Below are 26,544 nucleotides of genomic sequence, written 5' to 3'. Positions count from 1 at the left end.
ATTTCGTGTACAACTTCTATAATGATCTCATCTCAAAATCGGACTGTCCAGTAAAAATAGCAAATCGTCCAAAGTTTGCAACACCCGAAAAACGTCGAACCGCTACTTGAGCTCGCGCGTCGGTGTGGCCACCGCGAGCGCCCGCTCGTCGCGCCCGCCTAGGCCGCCGCCACCGCGCATTCAGTGTGGACGCACACTTATGATTACAGCTTACATACATTACACAACCACTCCATTCACTACCTATAGTTCAAATAAGCAGTTTTTTACGAATTTTACGATTAAACGCTTTAGTATGAATGATGCCAAACGTATTACGTAATACATGTAAATGAATTTATATCAAAAGTAAAATACCTAAATCTAAAAGGACGGGCATTAATACGAAAATATATATTGCTGCCGAACATTGTATATTTGCTTCTACTTGTAGAGCGAAATAACTATATGGACAAGAATAAAATATGAAGTAGCAAATAAAATTGCATCAAACTTGATGCGGTATCTTTATGATAAGACTGCTGATAAGCTACACAATATGCAGTGTGGAAATTAAAGAATGATTTAAAAAGCGCCTGCGCTTGATAATCTGTAGCAACTCAAATTATAAAAATATCTATTATGTATATATTTTTTATTAAAACATTCAAAACAAGATCCAGTAATGTCAGATACATATTACGTCAATAATTCTACTTCTACTAATATCTTACTGTCTACTTAAACACGATACAAGTGTAGGAAAATAACGTACGCCGATGATTTTGACTACAGTAAATACAATTATTAAATTCTCACACATAATCATGTAATACTTTTTACCAAGAATATTCGTTACAATGTTCATTTTAAATAGTGACCTTCAAAGTTTTTTTACAATTATTTATTAACATCTAGACAAGAAATGCTTTAATATTAATATTAAGGAAAAACATTTTATCTTATCTAAATATCTGGACGATAATTTGGCCACATGTCTTCGATCACGAATACTATCTTAACATGTATATCAAGTGTTATGAAATTATACATGGGATGATCATACAGGACGAGTGTATATAAAAAAGAAAATATAAAATAAAACTCTAAAACATATTATAATATTATAAATGTCAACATCTTGTTCACTTTGTACCAGAGAATGCATTCAAACCATAAATGTTACAAATAAATAATGGTTTTATGCTTTTTGAACACCTGTGACGTAACCTACCAACATAAATCCTTTATCAAACACAAATACAATAAATATAAAATTATTTATCTTAAAATATGGATTTCAGAGATATAAGTCTTATTTGGAAATATCGATTTTGCGATAATGCTATAATCGCAGGATGTATGCATTATTAAAAATGTCAAAGACAATTGTCCCTTTAGAAAAAAATGTTAGGGAACATTTAGGCGTCATAATAAAAATAAGTCTTAATAGAGGGGGAGAACTTAAACAGGGCTTTTCTACACGAAAGCTCAGTGATTTAAGCCACTGATGGTCTTCCGTCCAACATTTTATCACTCTCTTCGGCGCTGCTCAAACTGAAAAGAAAATAAATCATATTATTACATTGATCATTATAAAATCTTGTTCTGCAATAAAAAATCCAGTTAGGGTATTAACATTAACAGGATTTTAATTTTAATTTGTTCTCACGTTAGCTTTATAGCCTTTTAACAGAGATACTGTATCAATTTAATTTATTTAATTAAATTCCTAATTAATATACAATAGCAACCAGAAGGAATGTTAAATTATTTACTTATTTTATTTTGCACAATATAAAAATGATTTTTGATATATTTTAAAGATATAAATTACGTTCATATTATAATTCAATTTTAAGTATTTTATCTCTATCTCTTTGGTCGCTTAACAAAAACATTGTTGTTAAGTTGACTCTAGGCGAATAAATAGTCATGTTACGCCTATTTTTATAAGTGTAGCAAATTGATCCATCACGTTCAGTGGTTTATGCTAATAAGCAACTCGCTATATTAACATTTACCTTCATTATTTATGATAATATGTACACAATTAATTATTATTTACATTCAACAAATGGTACAATTGTGGGTATAACAGAGTTTATAACCTCACTTGCCTGATTACTTCCGACAATACCCATTTCCTGAGCAGTTGATAATAAAAAGATATAAGAAATCTTAAAATAAATTCAGCTTCTCAGTAAGTACTCATAGATTTAGAAAACAGCTATTTTTTTATCATATTACCTAGGTACTTGAATTAGATAACACCAAAGTTTAAATTTTTTAGCTGCTCAACTTAAAGAATATTCATTTTGCTTCTATAAGAGTTTTATAATTGTAACAGTGACAAGGTTATATAAAATGTATTAAGTATTTATACGAAGGTAATGTTAGTTCACTATGCGCATTACATAATGTAACTAGGTACCTAGTTGATAAATAATTTGTCACATCCAACTAACTTTTAGATTATAATTTATATCTATACTAGAGGTCCCGCGGCCCCGGCTTCGCCCGTGGTACATATTTCGCAATAAAAGGTCTCCATACCAAATTTCATGCAAATTGGTTCAGTAGTTTAGGCGTGATTGAGTAACAGACAGACAGACAGAGTTACTTTCGCATTTATAATATTAGTATGGATTTATAGCAGATTTTCGATTCGAAAATCAAAAGTACTGATTCGATATATTATCACATATTAACATAAGTTCATAACATATATACTTAGGTAATATAAATTAATCGAGTAAACATTTTTTATTGGAAATGTACATAATACGAATTACGTAAATCATTTCAAGCGCGACAAGAAATTACAGTTCCCTCTTAACAAATACTTATTAGAGCGAGGTCAAAGCAGTAGTATATAGTTAATATATTATTCACGATGAGTAATAGTAGTAACTACGCCTTTGAAACAAATAAGACGTTCAAAACAAACAAATATGATCAATTGGTACCTAACTAAGTGTTCGAGCACCCATGCTAATCACTTACTAATGTAGTAGCGGGTATCGAATGTCGCACACATGATAGTAAATTTTATTCAACACTCTAGGTATTAAATTTCGTTGGCAAATCGCTCATTCAGTATGCTATTCGATAGCATCATGGTATCCCTTCCGTATATTCGTTTTGCAATTTCCCTCTGGTCACAACCCACAATATTATTTTAATACTACGATATTTAATACAATGACAATAATATGTAGACACATAATATCATAGGCTACTTCAATTCGTCAATAAAAAATTATCTTATAGAAAATTGGAATTGTGAAAAGTAAAGAAAGTTTCAAGAAAGCAACATGTTTTTGATAACAGTATTTCTACAATGCTAAAGGTATTATAAAATAGGAGAGAGTATTATAAAAACATGGGCGACGACTTTCACTCGAGAAGTCGAGGGCGATGCAATGCAACAACTAATTTTAAACCACCAAATTTTGAGCCCACGCCTATTGTATGTAGATAGGTATATTTCAAAAGGGATTCAATCTTAAATGTATAGAGGTTAAGCAAAAATAAACGAAAGTTATAAATTAGAATAAAACAAAAGTGTTTAATAAATCAACGCCTACGTAAGTACATGTGCATTGTGCACCCGTGTATGAGTAAAGGCCTAGAATCATGGCGATAACTCAATTCAATTGATATTTAACAAATGTGTCACGGAGTAACTACATTGGCATTATAAATAGACGCAGATGTTTTGACCTTTAAAGGAAACGCCGGTGACAGCATCGCCAGTAATGCAGTTTTTTGATTGTTGCATTGCATGCCATAGTAAAATTAGTTTAAATATCGTCAAATCTGGACGTTTTTGATCTCAGAGCTATAAAGGTCAATGTTTCAGAAAAGGACAATATTACAAGTAGATACTGTCCTAAAACATACAAAGCATATGGTTTATATCTCCAACATCGAGTAATTTCGTAAAAGTATCTAGCAATTACTTCAAATTTGTAGCATTAAGTAAAGGACGAACATAAAATGCCAAGGGAATATTCATTATGTCTTATTTGTGAAAATATTTTCAAGTACATACTTCTGACCACCATTTTTGCAAATTATAGATATGAGATGAAATAATTATTAAAGCTCTACTTACTTACTTCATAGATAGTTACCATCGAGGAAATAAACCCAATAGCTGCTCTCTTAGCACGTCTACATGCAGCATTTTTTGTACTTATATTTACAGCCCGACACCACAATAATATAAAAATACCCACCACTCCTTATTGTCCATGAGGTTCCGCATCTCATCATCAGGAGCCGGCGGTGCGTCCCGCACGGGGGCATACTGCGCGGCGACCAGCGGGTCAGTCGACGGGTTGAGAGCCGTGAGAGCGGCCGCCCCGCTAGCAGGAGCCTCCTTGCCGCCGCCCCAGCGAGCCGACCAGGCCCAACCACCTACGCCTGCACAACCAGTTCCATCAATCACTTAAACCCTAAGCTTCTACCGAGATAACCAGTTTAATGCATTCGACGCTGCCGCACATAATTTAACCCTAATCTCCTACGCGATTAGAACCAGTTTCTAATGTGTCATACCCACTCACGGCGACCTACGCAAAGCTTATGCGATTTGCGCGGACAGTCGATTTCTATAAATCGTTATGTCTGTAGGGAATAGAACTCTTGGGTTATTTTGATAAGGAACCCTTTTAATAAAGATGCTTAAACTTTTTCTCCTTCAGGTTATACCCAATCTTCTTAATCTATTTTATTTCTTGTCACAAATAACCTATTCTCATTATGGTTGAGAAGTAAAGCGGGTTGTATACCGTGTCTAAATTCAAACATCGATGCAGAACTTTTTGAGTTTTTGAAACGACAAACGACCATTTTGATTTGTTTATGATAAACAATATTTTTGGAATACATAGGTACTACCTCTATTATGAAATCATATTCAGTAAATATAAATTAATTAAATCACGAACAGACCATTCTGTTAGCTCAGATAAATTTTTAACTTATCGGCGGGCTCACGAACCCGTATTGAAGTGCTAGATTAGCATCGACCTTCCGCCCATACATTTTCCACTTCCTTTGAGACAATATCGTGATCACAAAACACGTACGGCGTACGTTACAGATTTAACAATGAATAATATACTGCGTAGCGAACTGCTTTATAAATACGGCGTGTTCAAATGGATCATTTAAAAATAGAATTCAAAGAATACCGGAACGATTACTGCGATAACTGGTTAATTTGCTTTTAATAAGAGGGGAATGTTGAGAATGGGTTAACCCGTGACACGTTCTACGCACAATATTTGTGTCGTAACGCAAATTGTACTGTAGTGTACTGCGCACAAACTCTGTGCCTAACGCGGCCCGTGACATTGAAGGCCATCTGTAGTGAATTACAAGTGAATGTTTCCAGTATAAAAAATATTTCTCTATGCCTTAAACATTTATAATTCGAATCGACACGACTCCGAGACAGGCAATAGAGACCAAAACCACAAAATAAAAAAAAAAAGTGAATCATTGATTGAGTTGCGTCATCGGCCATAGTTTGTGACATTTGTCTTGTTCAACGAATATTTGGATTGTGAATTATGCCGAGAGGAATAATTAGATGAGTGATAATTGAGACGTATATTACTGGAAATTTTACGTAGAATACGTTTATGATATTGGTTTTAGGGATATTTGAAGAATACTCAGTGAAAAAGTGTCTCAACTTTTCAGTGCGGAAGACGCAAAATGGCGCTTTTTTTCTTGTTTGTGAATAATGGAGATTTGTTATTATTCATAGTGAAATACGTTGTGTTAAATGTGTGAAAATATAAGTGAATGTATTTGGCAATCGTGTAGTGATATGAAAACGTGAATATGATATTTTGATGACTCAGCATTATCATGTAAGTGTTAGTATGTAAGCAATTAAAATTAAAACAAAAGAAAATCATTTTTTTATAATTTTATAGAAAAAATATATCGTCATGATTACATTTTTATGCTATAACTAGTTTCTTCCTCTTTCCAAAAATATATAATACATGGCATATAATTATAGAACAATAGGGTAAATAAAATTTTCAAACTCGGTAGTCATAAAAAAGCTAGATTTCGTGAACTCCCTTGACACTATCGGGATCGGTGCCGGCTGTGCGCCAGACGCGTGATAGGTTAACGACGCTAGATACCATGAGGTAAAGCATAGTTGTAGGTACACCGTACAATACTGATAACTGAACGATTATAATTTGAGAGCTACGCTACACGTGTACAAATGCATGACTTGGTTTCTGAATTATTATAAAAATTAAAGATTTGCATTACAAATGATCGAATATAAACATACATCACGTATAAAGGTCAAGGCTCTAAGCGAGTAACATAACTCGTGTAAAAATGTCTATATTTACTAAACCAAACATTTACGTTACGGGTGAAATAAAAGAAGGGTAAAGTTCTTCCGTAGCTGTCGAAACACAGCGAGGTTACTGACGAAGAACAGTGACGCACAAAGGCGAAAATGCGTCATATTGAGTATTTATTTTGTTACCTGCAAACAAGCATCCGATGCAAAGAATGACACCACCAGCAATGAGGGCACCGAGACCGTTATCCGTTTCTTGGACTGGTGAATTGGAGTACTGCAAGCCACCAGCAATTAGCAGAGCTAGGCCTGGAAAGAAATAAATAATTAATGTCGTTTTACTATTAATAGACTGGGGTAGAAGCCTTTGAAAATAATGAAAAGATAAAAAAAATCGCAGTCGGATGAAACCCATTAGAAAAGGAGGGGAATATGATAAAAATGTAAGGAAAAATAAATTACGGTCAATCCGAGTTCGGGAAGCGGGAGGGGGGAGCTTTTAAGAGAAAAAAAACCGGCCAAGTGCGAGTCGGGCTCGCGCACAAAGGGTTCCGTAGCAGCAAATATAATAAATTACAGTTAAATCAACCTATCTCAAAAACTATAAGAGATACTTTGATCAAACCAAAAATCGTTGAAAGAGTTAATTAGCATGCATCACCTCTATTTTTTTTAGAATTTTATACCCCGTAGTTATAAAAATAGAGGGGGGGGGACATACTTTTTACGACTTTGAGAGCTGATATCTCAAAAACCGTTCACTTTAAGAAAAATGTTTTTTAGAAAACTTTATATCATTTTAAAAGACCTTTCCATTGATACCCCACACGGGTATGTACATCGAAAAAAAAAATTTCATCCCTCAGTTACATGTATGGGGGGCCCCACCCCCAATTCTTTTTTTTACTATTTAGTGTCATATTTTTGTAGCGGTTCATACAACACATATTCCCATCAAATTTCATCACTGTAGTACTTATAGTTTCCGAGTAAATCGGCTGTGACAGACGGACAGACGGACAGACGGACAGACGGACATGACGAAACTATAAGGGTTCCGTTTTTGCCATTTTGGCTACGGAACCCTAAAAATGGTTTCTCTCGATTTCCGACAAAACTACAAGTCCTATAGAAAAAAGTTCAATGGCAAAGTTGTAGGTAATTAAAAGTTCTACAACTTTTGTATTCACAATTTTTTCACATAACCTAAAAATTTAGGTGAAAAATTCAAAAAACCAAGTTTTTGGTCTTTTATTTCTATCTACTTCAAAATTTATTTTTTTTCTACGAAATTTGGTGGAAACTTACTTTATTATGTCCCAAATACACTGTAATTTATTTGATTGAAAATATTTATTTTTTCGCCTTATTTTGAATTAATACCAAAAAAACAACCTAATTTTCAATCGAAAAGTCACCCGTCAAAATATCAGCTTTTTTCAAAAACTTGGGGTGCCTTTTATTCATTGAAATCTCTACTTTCATATGGTGTAAAAAAAAATAAACACCACCATAGTAAATGTTCTCAGGAAATGCATACAAACAGTGTGATAATGAGCTTTTACTAAATCAGGCACACTTCTTGAACTCTATATCTTCTCTTGTATCGGCTTTTCGGTAATATTTCAAAAGAAAAATAATTATCTGTTCTAAGTTTAATATTTTACAGTATATTCAAAAGCAAAATGATGTCGATAAAAACATTTCAGGTAGTTCGAGAAGTGTGCCTGATTTAGTAAAAGCTAATTTTCAGACTGTTTGTATGCATTTCCTGGGAACATTTACTATGGTGGTGTTTATTTTTTTTACACCATATGAAAGTAGAGATTTCAATGAATAAAAGGCACCCCAAGTTTTTGAAAAAAGCTGATATTTTGACGGGTGACTTTTCGATTGAAAATTAGGTTGTTTTTTTGGTATTAATTCAAAATAAGGCGAAAAAATAAATATTTTCAATCAAATAAATTACAGTGTATTTGGGACATAATAAAGTAAGTTTCCACCAAATTTCGTAGAAAAAAAATAAATTTTGAAGTAGATAGAAATAAAAGACCAAAAACTTGGTTTTTTGAATTTTTCACCTAAATTTTTAGGTTATGTGAAAAAATTGTGAATACAAAAGTTGTAGAACTTTTAATTACCTACAACTTTGCCATTGAACTTTTTTCTATAGGACTTGTAGTTTTGTCGGAAATCGAGAGAAACCATTTTTTTCTCTTAAAAGCTCCCCCCTCCCGCTTCCCGAACTCGGATTGACCGTAATTTATTTTTCCTTACATTTTTATCATATTCCCCTCCTTTTCTAATGGGTTTCATCCGACTGCGATTTTCTTTTGTTTCAAAAATTATCTACTCTAGTATGTGCACATTACGAAAATAAAGATAAGAATTCTAACAGTTTTATTTACAAGTCGTATTTTTTTAGAAATTTCGACAACCGTAATCTCTTTTCAGAAGTATACATTTACTTTTTAGAACTATAGATTTGGGCATAAAATTAAATAATTCTTGCAGTTAAAACCCACCCAGTATGCATACGATACGATGGAAACATAAAATTCAAAAACTGATTCACCTTGGCGGTGTCCCAGTAAACCATGTTTGTGTTAAATAATTCAGTTTAAAATTCAATAATATTGCAATCATACAACAGTATACCAGAATACTTGTGTTTGTCAACCTGAATACAAAAAATGTATGCAGCACATATTTTATTTATCAACCAAGAAAAGGTACCTTGTCGATTATGTTCTCTAGGTGGAATTTTTTCAATTAATTGTATACAAAATGACGATAGTTTGTAAATAATGCCTCCCATATAAAAGTAATAGACACATCTTGGTAAAAAAATAAAAATCCCGTAGTGGCAGCTTGAATCGTATAAGAATTAACTGCAAGACTTAACAAGTAACAAGAAATTACAGACAACAATGACCCAGTTGAAACGCTAAACCTCCCTATTATTTACACTGGCCATCGATTCACCGCCGGATTGACCCTCCTCCAACCAACACTCAAGGTTCACCTCGCATTCAATATTTATGACTACATAATCCGTTTAGATTTTTAAACAGCCTTAAAGAAAAGGGGACTAATAACTTATTGGATTAAGATTTAAGTGTAATATAAAATATCTAGTGTTAGGTTTCTCAGCTGTTATTAAAGATCTTTAAATTTGTATTTTTCTTAAAGAATCATGTTTTTATTGATATTTTGTACTGTACATTTTTGTGTAACAGCAACAATATGTACGCGATAAGATGATTTGAAATTTTCGCATAAATAAAATGATTTATCATGGCACAATTCTATTAAAATTGAGCTTCAAATAGAATAATTAACTACAGGAAATAAAAAAGTTGGCACAATTTAAAATGGTTCTAGGTTAAATATAAAAGGGTCATAATGGAGTATGAAACTCGGAGCCGAGGCCACAACTGCGTATTGCAGAGCTACTAAGTATGAATTATAGCTATTTTAAAGCAGGAAGATGTTATTATCATACGCCAGAACGGTTTGTTCATTTTTTAATAGGATTGTTAATGAGGATTTAATCATTTCCGCAATTAACGTGATTTCGTAAAGTATGACCAGAGTGAAGTTATATTTTATCATTGGAGCGACCCGACCCAAATATGATGAACCTTTCACTCATTGTATGACAAATTAGCAAGTCGAGAGATACAGAAACTGATTGACTCAACGATATTTGTTTCAGTGTGTAGTGTGTAGTTTCTACGCCAATTTTAATGCTAGGAATCATAATATTTGGTTAACACTGCACTGGCAATAACACTATTTTCATCTGTATAAAAGGTTAAAAAATGTTAAACTGAAGCACTGCATTTGCTTTTTCAACAAAAGAGTCCCCTAAACATCTCTGAAAAAGGGGAGCGAACATTCAGACTTCTTATAAACAAACACAAGACATTTCGTAGTGTTGTATGTGTTGTTTTCGTGTGTGTAGATTTTAATGGGCCACTTCACTCAAAAAGGGTCTGCTTACATAGCTATTCTTTAAAGGCAGACTATAGGCATCCCTTGAAAAGATGGAGTCAGTTAACGGTTACGATAGCGATTAGCATACGAGAGTACAATAAAGTACCAACAGTAGTCATAAAATATGGTGATGTCCGGTGGCGCTTGCTGGTCGGGTCGATGAGTCATCTCGTGGTCGCGGAGTCGATTATAGTAAGTACGTACGTACCCACGTAACCGACTAGACTTGTATTGAGATACATTCACCTGCTTTACGGTTTTTAGGTTGCGTAGAGATAAATATATTTCAAGATGTGATTCACACTTTAGTAATAATGATAATACCTACTCAAGGAAAATCAATCGACTCCGTCATACATAACTATGACGGTCTATTGATTTTCCTTAAATGGGAACTGATATGATATTACGTACATCTTAAGAAACTCACATCATCAAGTATTTAATTGTCTGCTGTGTCCAAATTATTCATAATATCATTGTTGTCTCCAGTCTCCACTGTGTGTTATAGGAGGCTTTATTGAGATGTTATACCTACACAAGTAAAATTAAATTGTATATGTTTACTTATTATTGTGCAATTTTCAAAATCTTGATTTCGAGTGTTTCCTTTTTTTCGAATGAATCTTACTGAGACTGATCACTGATCATAGTGATTATTGCGTCAAGCTTTAAAAATTATTATAATTCATCCTTTTCCAGCCCTAATCTGGCTACTATATTCTTTATTTTCCTTTCATCAGATCGAAAAGGTCACATTCTGTATATAAATATTTTTTCACCAAAGAGCAAAGCGTTTACGCTTATATTTTATCGAAATTGTGAGAGCAGGACAACATTTTGAATCCCAAAGTTCTATACATGTATAATTTACTGCTTATCTTTAAAAAACTTGTAAAATACATATTCCATAACGACTGGTGTTACAAGCAGCCAGCAGGCAGTGTGCGAAGGTCGACAAACTCGTCCAAGTGCGGCGTCGTCACATTTCCGTAACGTACCTCTTACTTCCACAACGATCCTTGGACGAATATTTATTATTATTTATACAGTTACCATCATTTTGTAGCTTAATATCACCCAGTCACGAAAGCGTTGCTTCAAATCACTTAGAACCTCTTTCTTTGTATACAATGCTTACCCACTTTCCATTCCATATTTTGTAAACAACAAAAGTTCAGAAAAACATTAAGTTCAATTACGGAAACGTTTTTTTTACGATAAAGAATGTAACAAACTACAGGTATATTAAGAAGAGCTGGAACGTCAACACATTTACACATTGCACATGTTAGGCCGGGAGATACTGACACAAAATTTCGGGTCATTTGTAACAGGATGGCGGTCTAGAGGGGTCTTAGTACGCAATGACAAAAAGAAAAATGATGGTCAGAACGCTGGTACCTGCGGACTAGTCGCGTGGGCGTTAGTCACACTCGTCGGATAAATAGCGAAAGTCCAACGATTTGTAACACAAAAATTTTAGAATTTACCGATAGCCCTTAAAAAAGATGTAGGCGGTAGTGTCATGCCATACAGTTACGATGTGACTTACAGTCCGCCATACCGACGTGAATGCGTTGATTTAAAAAAAACAATTCAACCATTTGTACCGGGCTCACTTTTGCACAGGTAACCATCGTCGTGCAGCCATTTACTAAAATCGCCATGCCATACTTTTCGGACGATTCCATATGGTCGCCATACCGCGGAAAATCTGCAAATTTTTGAATTTTTTTTTCTCGCCAAACGATTTGTACCACCCTACATTTTTTTTTTCAACAACTCCTGAATGATTATAAATAGAAGTGTGTTAATGCCATACCTGTGGGAGGTGGCGAATGTGTATAAGATTTTTTTCTTATTATAAGATTTTATTCGTAGTTTGAACGATTTGTAGCAGTATGGCACTAATTTTTCCCTCTATTAAAAGTATGGCAAATATAATAATGGTCACGTTGCATCATATACTTTCCAAAAATGCCGTACTGGTACAAATCGCCAATTCTTTTCATTTTTTTTTACGTCTTACAATCATCCGCCCCATGTTTGCAATCTGCGATATTTTTTTCTAGGTAGAATTGTATACAAACAAACAGAATATAATGATCCCATACTGTAAAAAATTATTTTACGTATTGTACAGTCGTATTTTTGAAACGTGACGAATAAATTAATTTTCAAGTATAGCAGCACTTTTTCCCCCTACTAGAAGTATGGCAAATATAATAATGGTCACATTTTATCAAATACTTCCAAAAATTCAAATGCAATACTGGTACAAATTGTTTGGCGAAAAAAATTTTTTTTTTGCAGATTTTCGGCGGTATGGTGGCTATTTGGAATCGTCCGAAAAGTATGGCATGGCGATTTTCGTAAATGTCTGCACGATGATGATTACCTGTGCAAAAGTTAGCCTGGTACAAATGTTTGAATTGTTTTTTTTTTAATCAACGCATCGCGTCGGTATGGGGGGCTGTAAGTTACACCGGAAAAGTATGGCATGACACTACCGCCTACATCTTTTTTATGGGCTATCGGTAAATTCTAAAATTTTTGTGTTACTAATCGTTTGACTTTCGCTATTTATCCGACGAGTTCGACTAACGCCCACGCGACTAGTCCGCCGGTACCAGCGTTCTGAGTTCTGACCATCATTTTTCTTTTAGTCATTGCGTAATAAGATTTTTGTAGAACCGCCATTCTGTTACAAATGACCCGAAATTTTGTGTCAGTATCTCCCGGCCTATGTATGTGTCATATTTTGCAATTGTTTATAAATACAGGGTGATGTAATTGGTGTAGTACGAATATCTAAAAATCTATGAAGAATTTTGTGATACAGTAAATGGAAGAATTATAGACTATTTTACAGTATTTAATAAAATCATTTAATTTTTTGTTCATTTTCATTAGAAATGTCAATTTTTCTCACCAAGGTGGAAATTTGGATGATAAGGATCTTGTTAGAAAAATATAAATTTTGACTAAAATCGGCATTTTTTTTTCAAAAATCAAATTACTAATTAATAATCAGAGTTATCACATTATTAAAAAAATAAGCCAAACTATACACAATTTTTACCTACTTGATGCAATCCTCAAAGATCATGGACATAGTGTATTGCGCCTTCCACCATACCATCCAGAACTCAACCCAATAGAGTTATAGACTACAAGCCCGCATAGGACAAAAATATGGGTCAAATGAACCACCAGGGGACATATCTAGAACGATAGCAGAGCAAAAAATAATAAGATTCATCACTATGCCGTCACTTGTAAGCTGTCCAACTGAGTGCAGATGAGAATTGAAAAGTACAGGTAGACTCGGTAAATTTTGGTCATATATTTTTGTACGGCATTCTTAACCATCGATAGATCCATTAAAAATAATAAGAAACCGCTCAGTGCCGTACAAAAATGGTGGTCCACCAAGTCGGAATTTTTATTTAATTTCCGAGAGTTACCGGGGGTAAATTTGGTCATTTGACCATGTACGGCATCTGTGTCATACTATTGCTATACTGCTTTTAATCCATTATTCCGCAACGCCGTACAAAAATCATGGGGACAAGGGGAAAAAATCGAGAGTTGTAATCCCCTCTCTTTTCCCACTCCAGGGGGTCATTTGACACAACACGAAATAAATTTATTTTTAAAGTATTTTATGCATAGATAATATTTTTTCATGTGCCGTACATTTTCGTTGGTTCAAAGGGGAAAAATCTGAAAAAGAAAAAAATCCATATAACGAAATGTTTGCTTTATATTTTTATAATAAAATATAAATATACATTAATATTAAGAAGCTCGAGGTGGTTAATTATCACCTTGGAAATTGACAGTCAGGTGGAATGGACTCCGTTAAATTGATGAACTAATAAAAAAGCTATGAACGAAAAGATGTGAATTATATGCAATCAGTCCATGAATACAGGTAAAGTTACAAGCAAATGCTAGTAATATATACATATTCAAAATGTACAAGTAAAGCGCTTTCAAATGATACCAAACACTGCATATTTATCTTAACTTTATTTTTTTACTCTGTATGTTTTGTCCGCTAGAGGGCGCCACATTAGATTTTGTGAAACCCCATATAGCCTTTAGCTAGCTAGTCGCTGGTTATCCAGTGAACAATTCAGACGCTTCTAATGATATGTCATTTGTCGAATTCTGATAAGTAGTTTAGAAGTTACGAGGGAATAGATGAACATACATACATGACCTGTAAACAACCATAACCCTCCTTTTGCTTTGCCGTAGTTGGGTAAAAATATGTTAATGCCGTACTGTATCAAATGGCCATAAAGCACCCTTAAAATTGTAGCTTTCGTCGCTTTCATCAGCCTAAAAGATGTGGTCTGCACAAAAATGTACGGCATCGTTTTTTCCTAATTTATCTATGTTAATACTATTTAAAACAACGGATAAAGTGTAGAAAACTATTATATTTCATTAATCTACGATGTTTAAACTTTAACAAAATTTCTGGTTTTGCATTTCTCTATAACTTTTTTTAGAACGGTTTCTTTTGAACGGCAATACTATACAACAATTGAATTTTACAATATCATGTTAAAAAAAAAGTTCCCGTACAGGGTCAAATGACCTTACAGCTCTTTATATTAAGAATTCGATGAAATTAAGATGATTATTGGTATACATTTAAAAGAACAATTATTTTTTGACGGCATTGCTTTTAATAGTACTTTTGAGTGCTAGATAATGTTTTGGAACCGAAGCCGTACTTAGTCAAATGACCCCCTGGAGTGGGGAAAGAGAGGGGATTGCAACTCTCGATTTTTTCCCCTTGTCCCCATGATTTTTGTACGGCGTTGCGGAATAATGGATTAAAAGCAGTATAGCAATAGTATGACACAGATGCCGTCCATGGTCAAATGACCAAATTTACCCCCGGTAACTCTCGGAAATTAAATAAAAATTCCGACTTGGTGGACCACCATTTTTGTACGGCACTGAGCGGTTTCTTATTATTTTTAATGGATCTATCGATGGTTAAGAATGCCGTACAAAAATATATGACCAAAATTTACCGAGTCTACCTGTACTTTTCAATTCTCATCTGCACTCAGTTGGACAGCTTACAAGTGACGGCATAGTGATGAATCTTATTATTTTTTGCTCTGCTATCGTTCTAGATATGTCCCCTGGTGGTTCATTTGACCCATATTTTTGTCCTATGCGGGCTTGTAGTCTATTACTATGGGGCATAATTAAAGGGAAAGTAGCATCACAAAATGATAACTTTAACTTGAAAACTGTGGAAGAATTATTTAGAAAGGAAACAAATGCTATTAGTCTGGATATGTTTAGTGACGTTTGGAGAAAGACGCGAGAACATGAGGAAAAATATATTCAATTAGAACCAAAAGTAGATAATTACACTGACTCATTTATAATAACATTAAGAAATTCCGACAACGAAACATCGAGTTCTTCGAGCGATGAAAGTTACAGTGAAGTAGAAGATTACGATTATGATTAAATAGATTCTTCTTCTTCTCTATAGATACTGCTTTCTGAATTGGTGGTAAATGTTAAAACTGTTAAACTGTTATGACGATTTAAAAGTGCTTCTAGAAGAAGTCTAATTGTATAAATGTTTGAGTTTGAGTTTAAAACCAATAGTGTGAAAATTATACAATAAACATGTAACACATATTTGTTAGCGCGTATTGGTAGGTATTACGTACTTACTACAAATATAATATTTCTTAGATATCTTTACTCGACCAAAGTCAGGAATTTAATTATTATTTGATAATTGAATGATTATTAATACTTTTATCCAATTGATTATTATTAGAATAAATAATTAACTTCATCAATTGATTTACTTTTAAATTATAATTTTACAGGTAAATTATGAGAGCTTTCATAAGTAATTATATTTGCATATATATATATATATATATATATATATCTACAACGCACCCATTTTACAATTCAAGTCTAAAATGAAACTAGAGTCGCATTTATTTTTGAACATACTGTAAGTGAAATTGCATAAGTGTGAGTACTGTGAACATGCCAGCTTTCCCTAATTGACCGATAACAAAGGTAGAGGTCAAGTTTGACGTGTGCTGTATGTATGAAAAATGGTTCGTTGAAAAAAATATTATGCTCGAAATCAAAAATCTTTTAGTAATATAAGAAAAAAAAATAGAAAACAAAGACTAGTGTAAGAAATCTTTGTTCTATTTGTAGCATAATGAATATGTATATATACCACAAAAAAATATGCACAAGTACAGCTATTTTTGCATTTCGGTGTTAATGGGAAAACAATATTTAAAAAAATATAAGTTTTGTCTGTGTGGTCTTTGGTTGTAAATTTAATCAGGGAAGTTATAACTTGAAGACAATCAACCATTATCTATTGAAATAGCAGATTTCTATGTAGGTACTTCAATCACTTCTTTGAATTACAAAATGTTGCCTTAAGGGCTTGGTCTAGTAGTGCAAACAAATGCATCCTGTCATCCTATATGTAAATAATACAAATGTACTATGGGAAAGTTGCTCCACTTAATTTTTAAAAATTAAATCATTCGTATGCATAATTTAATATTCGTAATAAGTACCAGACATGACAATTTGAAACAATTTTCGTGAAAATTACACCAGGTGATTTTTTTTATCAGTACACAAAATTTGCGAATACGTTCTATTGATATCTTCAAATGCATAACTCTATACATTTTTTTCGACCTAAGTTTCTTAGTGAAAGTTGTTCAGTTTAACTAATAAAACGGATAAACAAATTTTGTATATAATAAAAAAAAATGTAATGTTAACACGTCCGCTCGCATCAAAATTCATAAATTACATATATGCATCGCGCGGAACGCCGTCCTTATATAGGAGTCGAGGAGGCGTGGTGTCGTGCGGCCCGCGTGTGCCGCAAACGGTTCAAGCCAAATCCGACTTTTGGCGCTACAGGTTACATCGCTGAATCCACTGCGGGTAACGCAACGTGTGTTCGCGGTTCTACAGAACAACGTCTATGGATAAAACTGAAAAATTAAGATTTATTTTTTTTCTTCGTATTTTTCCAGGATAAAAAGTATTCCATTTTATGCCCAGGATAATAAGGTATAATTATACCAAGTTTCATTGAAATCGAACCATTAGTTTTCACGTGATGCCTTCACATACAGACAGACAGACAGACAAAAATTTTTTTAATCACATATTTGTGTTTGGTATCGATCCAGTAACACTGCTATTTATTTTTTAAATACATATTTTCAAAGTACAGAATTGACCCTTCTACGGATTTATTATATTATGTATAATATATATATTTATATGGATAAACCTAATAAATATTTTGCTAGCATTCTGATGCTTTATCGGATGCACTGGATTTTTCTTTTCTTTTTTCAATCGCTTGAATGACATAGGATGGGTCCTTGATGGGCATGGAATGCTGAAGTCTCGAATCAATCAATTCTGACAGTAGGCAATTTATGTAAAATCTTGATAATGGTCCATCATTTTATTTTTTTTGCCTAAACTTATATATTCTATTTTTAACGAATGATTCACTCCAGTCCAAACAGCAAATAAGCAGACTTCTGCTTCTGCAACGTTTAGTTGTCCCTGAATTTGGAAAAAATAGTCATGATTCTTATCTATGACAAAAGTGTTATTTTTTTGCATTGTATTTCAAATATTAAATTTTTTATTTTTAACCGCATCTTCCGCATTCATCTCTTTTGCCGGAATTAGACATTTAACTTCTACTAGTCCCATTTTCCCTTCTTGATATGGGAGTGTATAAAGTAAATTTTTCTCGTTATACTTTTAAAAAGTTATTATTGTCATTTTGCTCATTAGGTAAAGTAATTTCGATATCAGTTTTAAGTTTTTTGATACCTGCAATAATAACGTCATAATCGCCTGCACATACTTATCGATTACACCCTGTATACAATCCACCATCCACATTCATAATGTTTTCCTGTCCTCCTCTCCTTTACGCTGTTCACCGATACATTTTAAATGAGTAAATCTGCTACCACTGAAGGATGTTTCATTGTGATCAGCAAATTTTCACCACTGTTGTCGATTATTTGTTTTTCATTTTTAATCAGCAATTGGGAATCATCAGTTTTGTTTTTTGCAGATTGGTGATGTACCCTAACAATACGTCGAAAAGGGAAAGCATCAACGAATTATCGTTTTCGTCCTCTTTTTTTATTCTTCGCGTCTCTGTTTATCTCAAAACTCAAACTCAAACATTTATTTATTCAATTAGACTTCTTCTAGAAGCACTTTTGAAACGTCATTAGGTACATATTTTTAACATTTACCACCGATTCGGAAAGCAGTATCTACGGAGAAGAATCGGCAAGAAACTCCATAGTTGCTCTTTTTACTTGTTACTTGTGTTTGTTTAGTTCAACACCCATTGAATTTTCTATGTTATTGCAATCTTCCATTACATCTGAGTTTTTATGATGTGATGATAATCCATTCGTTTTAATATTGGTACTTAGAGTTGGTGGACTAAACTAGAAATGGTGGACTAAATTTGTCAGCGCGTCTGTAAGATCAAAATATAAAACCAACATCCTGTATTTAAGTTACAAAATTAATAATCAAACAACATGCCGCTACGTTTAAAATGACTAGAAGAAAAAAAAAACACCTCGACATATTTGGAATTTTGGAGTAAACAAATCATTTTCCCCGTATGTCCCAAGTTCAAGTTCTCAATATAATTAAATATATTTCGTATTTCTCAAACGAAAAATAAACATTTTTGGAACTTCAAAAAAAATATATATTATAAGAAAATTTATGAGCTTACTTTAGTTTAAAAGAAACATTCATCCCTTTACTGAAACCCCGTAAAATAAAGAAATTGTTGCCAATCACCTTTGTAATGTATTTGGTTTCATTAACTTTATGTTCGAAGATAATTTTTTTTCTAGTAAGTACATAGTTACACGCATATTTTGCACGCCTCATAAGCGAAGCGTTGAGGTGGGTACTACTGTCACTTCGCGCAAAACATCTGTTTTTCGTTTATTTTCCATATCGAAATCAAATGTTTAAAAATACGAATATTTGCACAAAACTAAGATAAAAATAATCAATTAACAAAAATATTAAATTTAATGAAGTAGAGCAACTTTCACTTCGGTATGAAGGAAAATCGAGCGTAGAGCACACGTCAGAACGCTCCGGCCCAAGGAGCGCGACTAAAGAAATTCGCTATGATTTTTCCTAATTATTTTAAATATTTTTTTAATATTTAAAGAATTATCAAAATTAAAAAAAAAATTTTTTTAAAGGATTAATACTCATTGGTCTTCAACCAACTCGAATAAATTAATGGAAACAATAACTTTTAGCAGTATTTATCAATAGATTTTGTAAGGCAAAAAATGGGAAATTTAATGAATTTATAACGTTCTAATTAGGAAAATCATAAGTTTTTCGGCAATTGTATTCAGCAGTTTTTAATAACGACTATATAAGGATAATAATGTGCTGATCAGATTGTGTAAATTGTAATCGGTTGCAACGTAGTGAGTGCACAAACTTAGCTCGAAATGTCTTTGGGGGAAAGAGACTTATCTTGAAGGCCTGATTAAGGTAACATAAAGTAACTTTACAAATGTGAAAAAATTCACGCGCATTGCGTATATAACACTAATTGATAAACAAGAAAAAAAAATTCAGTTTATCATTTCATTAGCCGGGAAAAAATTGTCAAATAACTTGTTGAAAACGCAATTTTGCTAGACTGCAGCCTTAACAAATATCATTAGATTAATTACAGGTTTGTTCTAGACTAATTTTATTACACTAGTTAATTAGTTAATTTATTTAAGCTAATGAGTGTAGTTATTACATTGAAATGCAATATAACATAACTAATATGGTAAGCATTGCAGTTCATGAAAAAAAAAATTGGATTGTGTTGACAACTTATTTAATTCTTAATTGTAGACTTTACTTATTTAATGGTAATAAATGTAACATCCCTATCCCTACGAATTGTCGACGTTAAGATGCTCTCAGAAAATGTGCATTTATGTATAACTAGCGGTCCGCCCCGGCTTCGCCCGTGGTACATGTTTACGTTTTCTCTACATAAAAACCATCCTCTTACTTCAAGGAATATAATAAAAAAAGAATTATCGAAATCGGTTCAGCCGTTCTCGAGTTATGCGCTTACCAACACATTTTGCGATTCATTTTTATATATAAGATATTCTTTTATAGGACTGAGTTACGAAAACTATAATAATTATTCCAAATATTCTTTTAAAAAATACTCATTTACAAGTTTCTGCTTCATTTGCAACAGGTTTTACACATTTCGTACGTCATATGCAAAACCAGTTTTATTGTTAATCAAAAGCTTGTTATCGAAATTAAAGGTGAACCGACCCTAATACTGATTACTGACCTGTCTTTCTTGAAATTTACTTCCTTGTTGAATATGTAACAAACTATGTTTAAATCTCTTTCTAGTATCTTAATTTTTTGACGTAAATATTTATTAAGCATGACGATATTCGGAATACTGGTAAAAATGGTAAAAAATAAATAATGGTAAAAAAATTCACTATATTATGTTCTTGTTGTTTTGGAATCGATGTACTTAAGTACATCCATTTTATTTAACATTTTTATTATGAACATAGATAAAAAGTATGTTCTGTAAAATTCATAAATATAACTAAAAATAGCAATGCAGTCAAAACTCAATAATGTTCAAAACCACTTTTGAAGGCAAAAATCAGTCTAAATTGTTTTTGATGGGCAATGAGTTTCGACTATAACACAGTGATAGAGCTTGCACTTAGCATCCTTTTTCTGTTTAATGGATATGTTACGGCTAAAGGTAGGTGAGAACATAAACTTAAGATTAGCCGGCTAAACTTAGGTTTATTTTCGACGAGGTGTTAATGTTAGTTTGTTCTATCTTTAGCCGGCTAAACTTAAGTGTAACCGCAGGCCCGTGGCTAAAAATGTCGGGGTGGGTAGATTTGGTTACTATAATACATGTAAGGAACAGGGCGAGTGTTTTCTGGCACTTCGCCGGCTGCTGCCGCAGCACGCTCGCTGCGCTCGCTCGGCTCGTGCGGGTCTTAAGAGTTCTAACCTAACCTAACCTAGCCACCAGCTTTCTGCCCTGAGTCGGGGTGGGTAGATTTGGTTACTATAATACATGTAAGGAACAGGGCGAGTGTTTTCTGGCACTGTGCGGGCCCCTCAAGCCCTCCACCGGCCCGGCGCTAACCAAATCTACCCACCCCGACATTTTTAGCCACGGGCCTGCGGTTACACTTAAGTTTAGCCGGCTAAAGATAGAACAAACTAACATTAACACCTCGTCGAAAATAAACCTAAGTTTAGCCGGCTAATCTTAAGTTTATGTTCTCACCTACCTTTAGCCGTGACAGATATAAGTGCTAGGGTGTAAGCTCAATCAAAATACACTCAAGGGCTATTAGCCTAGAAATTGTGTATGTTTAGTGTACATTTGGGTCAGTTTGCATTACAAAGCTCAAATACCGCAAGACTAATATCTGATGTTCAAACTTTATAAAAAAAATATCAGTTACTTATATACAGATAATATTTAAAATAAGGTTTATTGTTACGATTGTTGTCTAAAAAATGTTTCAAATAATTTCAAAAATTTGTTTCTTCTAAAGAAAACTATCAGGTACATAGGAATAATAAGAGCCAGTTGAAACTAGAAAATACCTAACGTAATGGCACCGAATTCCGACCACTGATTGATACGGCTAAATGAATCCTTTAAAAGATAAATTAAATACTCTAGAGGTCATAAGAAAAAATGATATTATGAAAGATTACGAACTTATATTTTAAAATATGCACATAATTGTATTTCATAATGGCTTTTTATTACCTAAATTTGGATTTTAACTGTCACGACTGGAAATTAACTGAAAGCACCATTTTCCGACCGACTGAGTACAAATGCACGTGTTTCCGACCACTGAGTAGCTAGATTCCGACCAGCCAAATATTTTCTACTAAAATCAACTTTATGATAATAGAAATACAATGGAAATTCGTAAAAACCCGTTTCGTCTTTTCACTGCATCACGCGTGGACCGATTTCGATAATTCTTTTTTTATTATATTACCTACTTGAAGTACGAGGATGGTTCTTATGGAGAGAAATTTTAAATATGTACCACGGGCGAAGCCGGGGCGGACCGCTAGTTTTAAATAATATTTGAGCATTTATTTTAATAACAAAAACTAACTCTATGTTAGACTGTAGTAGTTTAAAATTACATTTACTCAAACTCAAACTCATAAAATGCCTCACTGGTCATCCACACTAAATTAGAATGTCCCATTGACTACTTTGCCCAATTCTAAAATCCATTTCACCAAAAGAATTATTTCAGCTAATGAGAATACTTCAGCCTCTTTTTTATCACTCATGATGATGACCTGAAATAAACGCATGCAATTTCACTCAAGCACAGCGCAAGCAAAAGCAACCCAGTTGGACGGAAACAGGGAAATAAATCGCACCTAGATTCCGACCAAACCTACATTTGCGTAATAAAGCCTCTAAACCGAAATTGATATTCATTTTTAGTTCATTTCTATTTCATATGTACACTTATAAAGATCTCACAATTTCGTAGTTATGCAATTATGTGTCATAAACGTAAAATATAGAGTTTTTAAACCAGACTGGTCTTTGTAAATGAATAACAAAAAAATCAAAAAAGAGTGTCAGTTAAAACGAATATTACAAATAATCCATTAAAGTTAGCATTGGTCGCATACAGGTGTTGTACATAAGCATAGCGTTTAGAATAAATAATTTAATACGAAACCTCCCCAAAACAACATGCATAATAGAAAATTACCTTCTTTTAAAAAGTGCGAAATTCCTTTTACCGACCGATTCGGTCGGATTTCGGAATGTTGTTATTTTGACAAGCTCCTCATTCCGTCCATAATTATTTGTCCAAAAAAACGTATAAAAACACGCTATCTTTGCATTTATATTTTAAAATTAATAATTTAAAACACCAATAAAACGTTTAAAGTAAATTAACCACAAATTTATCAGAGTATTTAGCCTAAAAATCCACATGTTTATTTTCACCGTTTTATGTTTTTTTCGCATTCAATCCAATGCAAACTACACCCTCGCCTAGCTTTTGTTGGATTGACGAAATGTCGGTTAAAATTTTAAACCCAATTTTTTACAAATGACGTACGATAAGTTATTGGATCGAAAGCCTTCCGTTTCATGAGTGTCGCGCGTATTTTAAACGTTTTATCAAATAAAAATCAAAATGGTCGGATAGAGGAGGCTAGTCGGAAACCGGTGCCGTTACGTTATATAATTTTTAAGCAAAACTTTATTTCATATATATGGGGGTGTTTATTATGGCTATCAAATTATAATTAATTTTATGTTTTATCATTTACATAATACTTTTAGTATGTAAAACAATATTATTATTTTTCTTGAATGAAATATATCTTGTAACAAAATACCATAATACCTCTCTAGAATTCAATATTAATTTTACTGGCTAACCACATTGTGGTTTGGTGTAAATTCTATACTTCAATGTTTTATTATGCCTAACTAATTAGGTAAGGTGTAATACAGAATATAATGTGAAATATATTATATTCTTTTTATAATAATATGTAGTACTTTAAATAATTAATTTATAAAATGTAATAAAAGTCACGCGCGGACTGATCTGTGAAAAATACAAATAAATTGAGGAAGGAATTTTAAAAAGCCGTCCAGTACTTTTTGTATCAAAACATTATAAACATACATAGAAAAACACAAAGTCTTAAATGTGGGATTGTAATGTCTAGTAATTAATGTAGAAGTTTAGTTAAACAAAAGAGTGCATCAATTTCAAAAATTAATCCATAGTTGGATCATGCATGATTCTTAGTGCTATATTCTATCATAGTATATGTACCACAGGCAAAGTCAGGATGCACTTCGAATGGATTATAATAAGTTTTATTTATGAAATCAATCCAAATTCAAAATGTAGGGAAAATGTATTAAGTGTTTCTTAGTAAATATGAACTTAATTTGTATGTTCTTTAATGAGTAATAATTTTCTAATAGGATAAAAATATCCAATAACCAATAATTTGGTTGCGTTTGTAAATGAATAGATTATTTACTTATTTTTTTTAATCGTTTTGTACTCACCAATAATAAAGAGTGTGCTTCCCAGTAGACATAGCGCCAGCCTTATACAGAGAGCCCGGTTCAGGGTACTTGTCACTCTCCGTGAGAAGTAGCTGATTGGGCAATTCCATCGCTGATCTGTTGGTTGCTGCTCATAGGTTACAGTGGTAGGTTGGTATACGGCACTCGTCGGCATTGTGGCGGATTTTTCAACAAATTTTATAGACAACTATTCACATTAACACATACATCACAGAATTAAAAATATATTCAAAATCAAATGACGTATTCGAAGAAGTAATTTTTCAACAAGAATGAAAAAAACACTTGCTCCTAAAACGAGTTCTGTTGAAAGGCGACACTGACTATATACGGATACGCTTAGCAAACGATACTACAATATCGTTATTTAATTGTATCTTTGTGATCTATCCGCTATTCAGTGTTTGCGCGTTAAATTGCAGTGCGCCCGACGCACATCAACGTCGAATGTCGATTCAGGTTTGACGTTTCCTTTTGATATTTCACAAATCACAGTTCACAAGTCACGAATACGAATTTTGATTGGTTTGAATTCTATAATCTATACATTCATGGCTTGGGTCAGTGCTGCCATTATTTGTTTTTGTCTAATCAAAATATAACGCGTTTCATTATAGAAACGAATCTTCAATGGCGGCCAAAGCTGACACTGACATATTATGGTAGGGTCAGTAAAAAGAAAATAAAAATAAATAGATAATTATTTTATTAATTATTTCAAATTGTTTATTGAAATCCAAATTCTAAAACATTCAGCTATTCCACAACAGAGGGCGTTAGTTTTCGATAGATATAACTTTGAACCTCAACACATAGAGATAAGGTTGAAATTTGTTTCACTATGACTATAGTTCCATGGTTTCACCATATATTTTTCTGTATTTTTTTTTCTTTCTATTAGGTATATGAGTAAAGGTGGCTTCCCACGGTCTGCGATTCTACGGATCTACACGCACAGCCGACGACTACGGACGGCAACGCACCGCAGACAGGGCTCATCCCACGGTCCGTGATAGTGCGGATCGGTCTGTATAGTTTCGTATTTATCTTCATTTCAAAAGGTGATCTTCCCATAATAGTGACACGTGGGCCACGCCCACATCACACTTCTATTTGTTTTTACTGTTCTGTGGGTGTATTACATAGTATAGGTAGATATGGCCTAGAAATTCTGATTCAATTACTGAATATGTTTCAGTTGTAACATGTTATTGGATATTATAATAATACTACCTTATAATTCCTTTACCAAGAAGTGATCAGTTTTCTTTTCAAAACCATCTGTTAAAGATCGTCATACCGTGGTCATACTGTAATGTAATTTGGGAGAAAATGTTATCAGACAAAGTTTAGCCACCTATCTATAGTAGAGCCATTTTAATGTATCTACAGACGCTCCGATTTGGTTGGTGCCAACCATATCGGAACCGACAAGGCAACCATTCCAACATTGCTACAGATTGTCCGACGGTTGGCCTTCCAGCCGTCAGTTGACCATAGAGTAATATGTCAGTTGACCATAGTACGAAGAGAATGGGCTAAATTCTACTATAGAAATAGAGAAAATTACAGTCATATGCGGCTCTTACAACTTATTTTTTAAGGTTTTTAATGTAGCCGCACTGTCAATTTTTTTAAATACTTCTAACATAATAAAATACGCTTGATTTCTGGCATCTCTATTTGCGTAATCTTTGTTACTTAAGTCCCACAAACAGGGAAAGTCTTTATATAGTTCCAGCAATTTTATTAATATGTCACGTTCGGTGACCGTAACTCCCTCGGCGTTCATGTTGACGTCCTACACCGGCGGCGTTGCGAATGTGAATGAGCCAATTACCTATATTACTCTATGGAATGAGCCGATTTGGTCGGAACAAAGCTTCCAGACGTTCCAATTTGGTTGGATCGGATAGAAAGTTGGTTTGGTCGGTATCGCCGGCGC

The 26,544-nt window shown here is 33.3% G+C and overlaps 1 protein-coding gene across 1 annotated transcript; it reads right to left on the bottom strand.

Annotated features, from left to right (window-relative positions):
* Positions 1–201: 201 nt before the first annotated feature.
* On the bottom strand, positions 202–25,162 carry LOC149486641 (uncharacterized). Its single transcript, XM_089698322.1, has 4 exons — positions 24,579–25,162; positions 6,518–6,640; positions 4,224–4,410; positions 202–1,536 (listed from the first exon to the last, which is right to left on the bottom strand). The coding sequence occupies exons 1-4, from the start codon at positions 24,751–24,753 to the stop codon at positions 1,479–1,481; spliced, it is 543 nt and encodes a 180-aa protein (XP_089554448.1). The 5' UTR covers positions 24,754–25,162; the 3' UTR covers positions 202–1,478.
* Positions 25,163–26,544: the final 1,382 nt, after the last annotated feature.

This window comes from Colias philodice, chromosome 8, assembly GCF_061535455.1.
Source record: "Colias philodice isolate Cphi_HAF_F1 chromosome 8, ilColPhil1 Martin Lab GWU primary, whole genome shotgun sequence".
NCBI classification, from domain to species: domain Eukaryota; kingdom Metazoa; phylum Arthropoda; class Insecta; order Lepidoptera; family Pieridae; genus Colias; species Colias philodice.
The sequence above is the reverse complement of the archived record's forward strand: the minus strand, read 5'-3'. Positions and strand labels throughout refer to the sequence as shown.